This window comes from Amphiprion ocellaris, chromosome 3, assembly GCF_022539595.1.
Source record: "Amphiprion ocellaris isolate individual 3 ecotype Okinawa chromosome 3, ASM2253959v1, whole genome shotgun sequence".
In the NCBI taxonomy this organism is placed as follows: domain Eukaryota; kingdom Metazoa; phylum Chordata; class Actinopteri; family Pomacentridae; genus Amphiprion; species Amphiprion ocellaris.
The window spans coordinates 25,820,931-25,831,725 of NC_072768.1; the positions used below are offsets into that span (position 1 = coordinate 25,820,931).

Here is a 10,795-nt window from a genome sequence, read left to right on the forward strand (position 1 = left end):
TACACATGTGAAGTGAAAACCATTTCAGGTGACTACCTCATGAAGCTCATTGAGAGAAGACCAAGAGTGTGCAAAGCAGTAATCAAAGCCTAAGGTGGCTACTTTGAAGAATCTAAAAAGATAAAGCATGTTTTTACTTATTTCATACTTTTTGTTTACTGCATAATTCCATTTGTGTTCATTCATAGCTTTGATGCCTTCAGTGAGAATCTACAACATAAATAGTCATGAAAATAAAGAAAAAACATTGAATGAGAAGGTGCCCCCAAACTTTTGACTGGTAGTGTATGTAATCAGGCCTTTAACAGTAGCAGTAAAACATTAACAACATCAATTTAGTTGTCAGCAAGGAGTCTGCACATTAAAATCCCTGTCAATCATTTTTGGAGTGACAGTGATAATCCTTGGAGTAAAGGCTTTGAATATTTTTCCAAACACTTCAAGCATCCACAGCATACAAGCCTCTAACCATCTGTCACTTCAGACTGCAGAGGTGATGGGCAGTCGATTCACAGCCTGCAAGTCTCAGCTCAGGGCAAAGAAAGGGGTCTATAATCACCCCGGTGGAGCAGAGCGCTGCAGGATCTACTCTGCAGCACCCTGCAGCGGCTGCAGCGGTGAACTGCAGCTGCGCGACTGATAAGACACTTGCTTCATGTTTTGCGAAAATGAGGAATGTGCATTTTTAAGTTTGTGAATGGAGTGGGCGCAGTCGTGACAGCTTAGAAGAGCGGTTGAGGCAGAGAGGAGGTCAGTGAATGTGTTCAGACTGCACAGAGGGGAAACACAGCTCACATCTAAAAATAAACTCAGTGACTTTCAGTTTGATTACTCAGTTTACACTTTAAGGCAGTATTTACACTCTTCAGAAATGGTGTTAGGTTCAGTAAAAACATGAAATATGAGTTCTGCATGAAGCCTTTATGGCTACGTTTGGATGTGATGAGTCTCTTGATTAGTTTAATTTACATTAAAAGAAAACATCAGAGAAATAATATCAGTATTTGTTGTTTTTTAGGCATTTCCTTCCTGTTTATACATTTTCACTTTTTCTGATTCATTTTCAGCCTAAAGCAGCGTCGTCAAAGGTCGGAGTATTCGGGAAAACATTTCTGTAATGCTGTTCAATTCCATATTCATATGAAACAATAATTTCGTTTATTTGAGTATTATTATTATTGTTAGTATGGTTATTTTCCCCAGAAGCTCTTGTACACAACTGCTGACAAAGAAAGTAAACTGAATAAGATGAAAAACAATAGTATTACTACTATTTTTCCCAGTTTCATTTTTACTATTTATCGATGTAAATGAATGAGAATTAAAAGAATTCCAAAAGTTCTCTCTGTCTCGCTGTTTTTTTTTTGTTTGTTTTTGTTTTTTACAACATTTATAATTTTATTCTTCTTAGTTGTACACTACCGTTCAAAAGTTTGGAGTCACTTAGAAATGTCCTTTTAAAAAAAATCTGTTTTTTTTTTCAATGAAGATAACATTAATTGAATCAGCAATCTAAATATTGTTAATGTGGTAAATGACTATTCTGGCTGGAAACGGCTGATTTTTAATGGAATATCTCCATAGAGGTACAGAGGAACATTTCCAGCAAGCATCACTCCTGTGTTCTAATGCTACATTGTGTTAGCTAATGGTGTAGAAATTGATGATTCGACAACCCTTGTGCAATTATGTTAGCACATGAATAAAAGTGTGCGTTTTCATGGAAAACATGAAATTGTTTGGGTGACCCCAAACTTTCGAAAGGTGGCGTGTGCTTTCTAAAAATGTGTTAATACACCTCCAGCTGCATTTTTTTAGCTTCATCTGTGTCATATTTACATGTTTCTGCTTTCTTTGTATATACTGACATCAGTAGGCCTTCGTTAGATATTAATAAAACATAAATTTTACTTTTAGAACTAGAAGATACTAGAAAAAATATTCTGTGCGGCTTTTCTAAGTAGCTTGGTATTTGTTTTATTCATATGTGTTGAACATGTGTGCAGCAGTATATCCTCCTGCTCTTACTGCTCTGTTGGGGGTAATTGTACACTAATTACCGTGAAGTTGTAAACCCCTCCTGCTGCCAGCTGATTGGTGGGACCTCGGTGGACCTCATCATGCTGACCCCGCCCTCCGTTGGTGTCCAGGTATAAGATGATCCAGGTCAACAGCTGAGAGGCCAGAACGGTTTGTGGCAGGACTCTACATTCCCCAACACCAGATCCTGCTTCACATCTCAGCCGTCTGCTCTCAGCTGTTCCTCAGATAAAAGTCTGACCTGAAGACAGAGCTTCACTGGATTTTCCTTCTTCTTCTTAGGTGGGTTTGGACTGAATCATGGAGTTGTCGGATATCTCTTTCCCCATCCCCGCAGCTGATGATTTCTACGATGACCCCTGCTTCAACACCAGCGACATGCACTTCTTCGAGGACCTGGACCCGCGGCTGGTCCATGTGGGCCTGCTGAAGCCGGATGACTCCTCCTCTTCATCCTCACCCTCCCCTTCGTCCTCCTCCTCCTCCTCCTCTCCGTCCTCCCTGCTGCATCTCCACCACCACGCCGACATAGAGGACGACGAGCATGTCCGCGCCCCCAGCGGGCACCACCAGGCCGGCCGCTGCCTGCTCTGGGCCTGCAAGGCCTGCAAGAGGAAGACCACCAACGCGGACCGGCGGAAGGCGGCCACGCTGCGGGAGCGCCGGCGACTCAGCAAGGTCAACGACGCCTTCGAGACCCTGAAGCGCTGCACGTCGGCCAACCCCAACCAGAGGCTGCCCAAAGTGGAGATCCTGCGCAACGCCATCAGCTACATCGAGTCCCTGCAGGCGCTGCTGCGCGGCGGGCAGGACGACGGCTTCTACCCGGTGCTGGAGCACTACAGCGGGGACTCGGACGCATCGAGCCCCCGGTCCAACTGCTCCGACGGCATGGTGAGTTCAAGGACCGACAGGTGTGAGCCAGAAGAGTCAGTATCCGTTTGTTCAGTGCGTCTTGAGGCGCGGTTAACTTTTTACTTTGCTTCATTAACACTGACTTTGGTTTAATTGTTGGCTGATAATTCTTATTTAATTATTGTTAGCATTTGTTATTACACAGTGCATGTTTTTGGGGATTAGAGAGAACTGTTATTTAGATGAAAGTCTGATATAACCAATTTCCACGCGCCATTGTTACCCCCTGAAAAAGAGGTTGTTAATCTCAACAGGATTTCTCCTGGTTAAATAAAAGTTAATAAATAAAATAATAAATGAAATTCAATTCTAATTATTATTTTTTTAAAATATAGATTCAGCTTTAACAGACACTTTTCTCCATTTATTTATTTTTACATTTGTTTAGTCACAGAGTCTACGGTGAGGAAATGATCGAACAAAATGGGGAAAAGTAAAAAAATCTTATTTTGGCCGTTTTCTGAACTCTGAATCGTATTTCACTCAGCTCACTTTGCGCTTTAAAAAGAGATTTCCGTTTTTTCCCCAGTGAACAGTGATGTATCCCCGCCGAATTCGTTACAGAATTATATATTTAAATTTTTTTAATGTTCCAGTATATAATGTCTGACCGGCGTGTTTTAAACAATTTCTAATGCTACACCGACAATAATGTGGGAGAGACAGATCGAAAAGAACATTTCGGCTCTGTTTTCAGTCACTTTCAGCAGTGATTCAAATATTAAAATAAGTTATTTATAAAAATATTTTTCATTAAATTGTACTGTAGTCTATTACAGATTTATTTAAAATTAGAATGTGGGTTTTCTACCTTTTATCCTCAGTGTTTTTATTTTTTTTATTTTATGTTTTTATCCATGTGCTGAAATATTGAGTGTTTTCTCTGAAACATGATGGTAACGATCTCATCTCTAAATCAGAACCTTTCTTCCCTTACAGACGGATTTTAACGGGCCGACTTGCCAGTCAACCAGAAGAGGAAGTTATGACAGCGGTTCTTATTTCTCTGAGACTCCAAATGGTAAAATATACTCAGATTTTCTTCCAGTAAAAATCTTAATAGGCAACTAGTTAAAATAATAAACTACTTTATTCACCTCTGGCAGTAAAACAACAGTTAGCACAGAAAGACAAATAGAAGAAGCAATAAAAACAGCAGGCCAAGGAAGCCTGAAAAACAATGAAGTCATATATGAACAGAGCACTTTTTATTTTAATTGCTTCTGTCACTCATAAATAGAGGAAACTTATGTAAAATTTATATATAAATTTTACACACATTTTGTATAAAAAAAGGTATGTATAAAGTTTACTGATAACAGAACAAATACATTTTAATTTGTTTAATCCAGACAGAACAACAGACAAAACACAACATGTACAAAAGCAGACATTGCCATTGCTGCATTTATTTACCGTAAATCCATGTGACTGACAAAAACAAACAAGAACAGAAAATACTGTGAGTTTCTGTCAGCTCAATTCTGTTTAGGCTAAAATTGAAGACAAAAGCGTTAAAATAATGAAACAGTAATTGTGCTTTATGCTTACAGTTCACTGACTTTATGAATAAACACACTTAAGCTGATAAATAAAAAATGTGGATATGGATAGATAAGATTTTTATATTTGTCACATTTTGATCCCCAGCATTAACCCTTAGATGCATCAGTGGGTCACAAATGACCAGGTGAGGCAATATTTTTGTAATGAAAAGTTTTTATCATTTCATTTTCCACCTATTCCTCAACAACAAAAAACATTTTTGATATCATTCCATTTAAATTTTTTAGTTACCTTTTTTATTTTTTAAAGAAATTGGAATATTTGTATTACTGCCCCAAGCTCTTTATTACTGAAAATATCAAAGAAGAGGTGATGCAGCGCTCAAACTTGGAGGAACGGAGAGCAGCAACAGCTGGAGGAAAAGAGTGGAAAAATGTCAATAAAATGGGTGTTGACATTTTTCTATTGCTGTTCTATGTAATATTCTTCTTTTTCATTTATCAAAATGTTCAAAATCTGTTATACAGTGAAAAATAAACACATTTCAAATACATAATCATTCTTGTGTATACAAAAATATAATATAAACAATAATACAAATTATTATTCGTAACCAAAATGGCAAAAATTGTATAAAAACACACTGATTCTTACATGGATCATTTTTTGACCCACTTATGGAAGAGATCCAATCACTCGTGCATCTAAGGGTTAAAGGAGACATCCAGTAAAAAGTGTTTGTATGAAAGTAATACTAAATTTTTTGTGCAGGTGGTCTGAAGAGTGACCGCAGCTCGGTGGTCTCCAGTCTGGACTGTCTGTCCAGCATTGTGGAGCGGATCTCCACCGACAACAGCAGCCTGCTGCCGGCTGCTGAGGGCCCCGGCTCTCCAGCCTCAGTCCCAGTCAGCGAGGCAGGGTCTGCACCCGTTCACGTCCCGTCCCCGACTGCCAGCCAGGACCCCAGCCTCATCTACCAAGTCCTATAGACCCTCACACAGATATCCACCCGGGACATTCACTTCCTGTCACACCGTGAAGTCATAAAACAGACACACACACACTATGAAAGTGATCATTTTCACCAGATAATAGGCTGAACGGAGTCTTCACGTCCCAGTTACATCAGCTGCAAAGTATTTATTCAGCAACAAATCTTCCTAACATCCTTCCACACCTGTATTTATTCCCTTTAGCTGATCATATGGAAGTTCATTCCTGCCAAGAAACAAATACAGTTGATTTTTTTTGAGTTTAAAAGGAATCAGAAAGTCTTTATCAATGGGTTATATTTTATACAACATTGTATAGGTTTTAAGCAAACTCCATGCACTGATGAAGACTGAGATGTGGTGAAAACTCAGGAAAAGTTCTTCACAAAACTATTGTTATCTTAGTCTTAATTCACCAACTAGAAAAGTGGAACGGATAAAAGCTAGAATTTAAAAAATTGTGTAAAAAAAAAAAAAAGAGCCTGAACTGAACATTTGTTATTTTTTTCCAACAACATTTTGTAATTTAGTAAATAGTGGGGTATCTGAAACGCAAAGATAAAAACGACAGACATAGTCAGGAAACAGCTAAGATTATCATTTTGATCTTGTATGTCACACAAATGAGAAGATGATTTTATCATTCCAATATTGCCAGCTATCATTTATTTTCTCAGCAGGAATGAACCTCCATGCATCCCTCCAGATTCTCATCCTGTCAAAATAAGAGTCACTTTAGGCTCAAACCACTTTAATGCTGTAGTTTTATTACAGGTTTAGAGATTAATAGAAACCAGTTCACTTCTTGCTGTAATGTTATTTTATTTTAAGTTATGAAAACTATTTTTAAGACAGTTATTCAGATGGATTTTTCTTCCTTTCTATGCAAAGTCTATTTGATAAAGAGCGGAGGCCAAAAAACACCCATTAACATTCCTCCACTTTCGTTCATCTGAAGTCCTAAAGGCCCCAGCTGTTCATTTCCCTCAGGAGAGAGAAGAACTACATAATCCTGTGATATTGTAGAAAAACAGTGGAAAACCAGACATTTCTGCAGTTAAAATAAATGACAAAATTGAATTTCACACACATTCTAAACTACGTTTAGGAGAGTACTGTGGTGATTTTTCTGATCAGACCTCCCTCTTGTCCAAGTTAAAAATCTGTTTCATTTGTCGTTTTCACTCACTGCAGCGGAGGACCATTTTTCTTTGTGTACATATTATGTAAATAAGAGCTGATTTGTTCCAACTGAAAGTATTAATTATGTATTTAATGTTTCTGTCTGTATGTGCTTTTGTTTGTTGTGAAAAATGTTTAACTTTATATTTATACATCTGACAACTGAGTGACAGTCTAATGACAAATAAATGAACCTGCTTATTTATACAAAACACATGACCCTGCTTTTTAATTTTTGTTATTGTTATTTACTATAAAACAGACAAATGTGATATTAAGGCATGAGGAGAATTGAACTCTTTTTCACAGCGTAATGATTATTTTGTGAAAACTACAAGAAGGAAAACTATAAGACGACATTCAGTATTTATTTTACAAAAGAACCTAATAATGCATTTCAAAATAATGTTTATTATTTATAAATTATAGGTTTTAATTAAATTTAGTCTAATGATTACTTAGACTGCAGTTATTTTATTACAAAACAAAATGTTCATATTTACTCAAATTTCAATGTTCAATACACATTTTATAATTTTGTGAAATATGTATACACTATTGGGTCACTTACAAATGTTCTTATTTTACAAAGAAAAACAGTCTTTGAAGATAACATTAAATGAATCAGAAATACAGTCTAGACATTGTTAATGTAGAAAGCGACTATTCTAGCTGGAAACAACTGATGTTTAATGGAATATCTACATAGGAGTACAGAGGAACATTTCCAGCAACCATCACTCCTGTGTTCTAATGCTACATTGTGTTAGCTAATGGTGTTGAAAAGTTGATTGATGATTAGAAAACCCTTGTGCAATTTTGTTAGCAGATCAATAAAAATGTGAGTTTTCATGGAAAACATTAAATTAGTGCTTTAATAAACGTCTGAAAAAACATTCAACATAAAGCTAATCATGTCTGACATGACTGACAGGTTGACTCAGTTCTAAGACCCACAGATCAACAGCGCCACCATGTGAGCGCACAAGAAAATTGCAGGTATGTCTTAGCTCCATCTATTAAACTCAGCCCTTAGAGTGTAACCATGCATTCTTTAGACACTCTCTACTACGAAGCTGCATTGATGGACACTGATTTCCTATCCCAGAAGTCCACATATTTTCGCTACCCCAACCTAATGCATCAGAGAGGAATTTAATGCGGTGCATCAGTAGCAAAGTTAGACTGAGCAGAGCTTTTCTTCCAATTCAAAAGCCTCAGTTTGTGAGTCCTTGCCACACTACACCCCATTAATAGCCTGCCCTAATCTGCTGCATTGCTTCATCTGAAAAACTCTACCTGAGGAATGTGGAATTTAAGCAAAGCCAACTCCTCAAAGTTTACTTTTACAGGGAGGCTTTTTAAAAGTAAATCTATATCTTGTCTAGTTACAATGGATCTTTTCTGATTTTTGTTTTACCAGGTGTTATTATTCACTTTGGCCTCATGTCTTTTGTTTTTACTCCGCCAAGGAATGCAGCAGAGTTATGTGATGATCAGTATACATTTGTCCTTTCGTCTGTCAATCTGTCTGTTCGCAACATTACTCAAAAACAGATTAACGAATTTGGATGAAATTTTCAGGGAAGGATAGTCTAGATCCATGGATTTGTTAAAGATTTCTTTATCATTTCGAGATAGCGGCACCGCGTCATTGTAACTATGACTACAAGTGACCATTACATCAGCTTCCTGCTGACGATGACATGATTGCGATCCTACTACAAATCCACCACTGCGGACTTATCAGGACTTACCCGTCGGAAATGATACAATGACTGAGCAGCCTTTGCTGAGTACTGCGCTCTCTGAGGGGTGCAGGTAGCACTTCTGAGGACCTTCTCTGATTCTGTAGTGGCATCAGCCATCCTGTACGGAGTGGTCTGCTGGAGCAGCAGCATCACGACTGCAGAAAGGAAGAGACTCAACAAACTGGTTTAGAACGCCAGCTCTGTACTGGGCTGCCCCCTCGACCCTGTGGAGGTAGTGGAAGACAGGAGGATGATGACAAAGCTTTTGTCTATCATGGAGGACACTTCCCACCTCCTGCAGAAAACAGTAACATCACTGCACAGCTCCTTCAGTGACAGACTCCTAAAGGAGAGATACTGTAGGTCCTTCCTTTCTGCTACAGTCAGACCGTTTAGTCAAGCCTGCTCTCAGTAGTTCAGTTCACCCATTAACTAACTGCAATAAAAATGTAAATAAGACATTATGTGCAATTTCTCAGAATTTCTGAGGACTGAGACAGAGGATAAAGTAGGTGAGACTGTTAAAACTACAGGTACATTCCTGCAGAAACTGGGAGAGATGCATAATATGTCACAAGCTCTCAGTTACAGCCCAGATGTTGGATCCTGAGATTAAAAGAGGGTGGAAAGACTCTGCCAAGAAGCTATGAAGCTGAACCAGATCCTCTGTGGAAGCCCAAAGCCTAAGCAGAGTCTGACAAACTGGACGTGGTTAACATGGCTGAGGCACTTTGAAAAGTAAAGAAAATGCAAAATGTTCTAAAGCTTTAGAGGTGCTCCAACAAGGCCCATGCACTGGTCTATAATTTTAAAATAAAGAAATAGATGTAAAAAAAGTCATATAGACCACCTCTTATGGGATTAAGTATAGTACAAAAACAACAAGAAAAGTGCTCCGCCAAGGCTGCTCAGTCGTTGCATGATTTCCGACAGATGAAATCTTCAAAAAATTTATGGTCCGTAGTGGTCGATTTGTAGTAGGAACGCAATCATGTGATCATCAGTTGCCTGCTGACAGTGACACCATGCCACTATCTCACAATGATACAGAAATATTTAAGAAATTCATGGATCCAGACTATAAGCTTCACTGCCAAAATCTAACCACTTGGTCCTTGTGTCATTTCTGATCTTCCCTGAAAATTTCATCCAAATCTGTTAATCCGTTTTTGAGTAATGTAACGCCAACCATCACATAACTGTACAATTTATGTCACTATAGTATTTACTCTGCCAAGGACCCCAAACTTTTGAACAGTAGTATATATACAGTCATGGAAAAAACTATTAGACCACCCTTGTTTTCTTCAATTTCTTGTTCATTTTAAGGCCTGGTACCACTAAAGGTATATTACCTGAAGAATACAACAATGAACACGACAAAAAATGCAGCTGATTACATAATATTTCATGTCCTATTTGACATGCTTCAGCTTCATTGCATTCCCAGGGTATATAAGAGGCCATTTCATGTCATAAGCATCACTGCACATGCAAAGGCCTAGAGTAGTTTCCTGCTGACATTCAAGCCATAGCACAACTCAGAAGTTGTCAGCTCTCAGATAATGTCTAAAACTAAAGAATTATGTGAAGCCACAAAAGCAGCCATCTTGGCACTACTGGAAATTGGCATGAGTGAGGGACAGTTATCAAAAAAATGGAAGCCCTTCATCAACGACAGGCAGAGGAAAGCCTGGTTACTCTTTGCTGGGGATCACAAGGACTGGACTGTTGATGATTGGGCTAAGGTTCTCTTCAGTGATGAATCCAATTTTCAGTTCATGCCCACTGCAGCCAACTTACTGGTTAAGAGGAAGCCTGGAGAAGACTGCAAACCAGACTGTCTTGCCTCTACAGTAAAACATGGGGGTGGATCAGTGATGATCTAGGGTTGTTTCAGTATGGGTGGAACAGGGCAAATGCAATTGTATGAAGGGCGAATGAATCAGGTCATGTACAGGGCTACTCTTGAAGTGTTCTTCCATCAGCTGGAAAACACTTTCCTGCCTTGAATGACTTCATTTTCCAACAAGACAATGCCCCTTGCCACACAGCAAAGTCAGTTAAAACCTGGATGGAGAAGCAGGACATTCGAACCATGCCTTGAATTCCTCCATCACCAAATCTAAATCCAATTGAAAACGTGTGGAAAATCATCAAACGCAAAATAGAGAACCACAAGCCCAAATCAAAGCAACTTTGTTTGAATTTGTGTATCATGGGATGGGCTGCTGTAACAATGTCAGAATCTGGTGGAGAGCATGCCAAGATGCATGGCTGCAGTCATCAGAAACAATGGTTATGCTGTCACATGATACACCCCTGTGTGTATCATGTGACTAAAACAGACAGAAAAGAAAACATGGAATGCCTAACAGCACTGTTTTTGGCAGTACAATGCCATAGCTA

The 10,795-nt window shown here is 38.6% G+C and overlaps 1 protein-coding gene across 1 annotated transcript; it reads left to right on the forward strand.

The window, feature by feature from the left end:
* Positions 1-2,190: 2,190 nt before the first annotated feature.
* myod1 (myogenic differentiation 1) lies at positions 2,191-6,847 on the forward strand. Its single transcript, XM_023263398.3, has 3 exons — positions 2,191-2,934; positions 3,895-3,976; positions 5,233-6,847. The coding sequence occupies exons 1-3, from the start codon at positions 2,341-2,343 to the stop codon at positions 5,448-5,450; spliced, it is 894 nt and encodes a 297-aa protein (XP_023119166.1). The 5' UTR covers positions 2,191-2,340; the 3' UTR covers positions 5,451-6,847.
* Positions 6,848-10,795: the final 3,948 nt, after the last annotated feature.

What these genes read in the sequence shown, in the direction of transcription:
- myod1 (XM_023263398.3), top strand. Translation starts at nt 2,341, where the DNA reads ATGGAGTTGTCGGATATCTCTTTCCCCATCCCCGCAGCTGATGATTTC. An exon ending in CCAACTGCTCCGACGGCATG is followed by an intron (nt 2,935 to 3,894) that starts GTGAGTTCAAGG and finishes CTTCCCTTACAG; the next exon opens with ACGGATTTTAACGGGCCGAC. An exon ending in TTTCTCTGAGACTCCAAATG is followed by an intron (nt 3,977 to 5,232) that starts GTAAAATATACT and finishes TTTTTTGTGCAG; the next exon opens with GTGGTCTGAAGAGTGACCGC.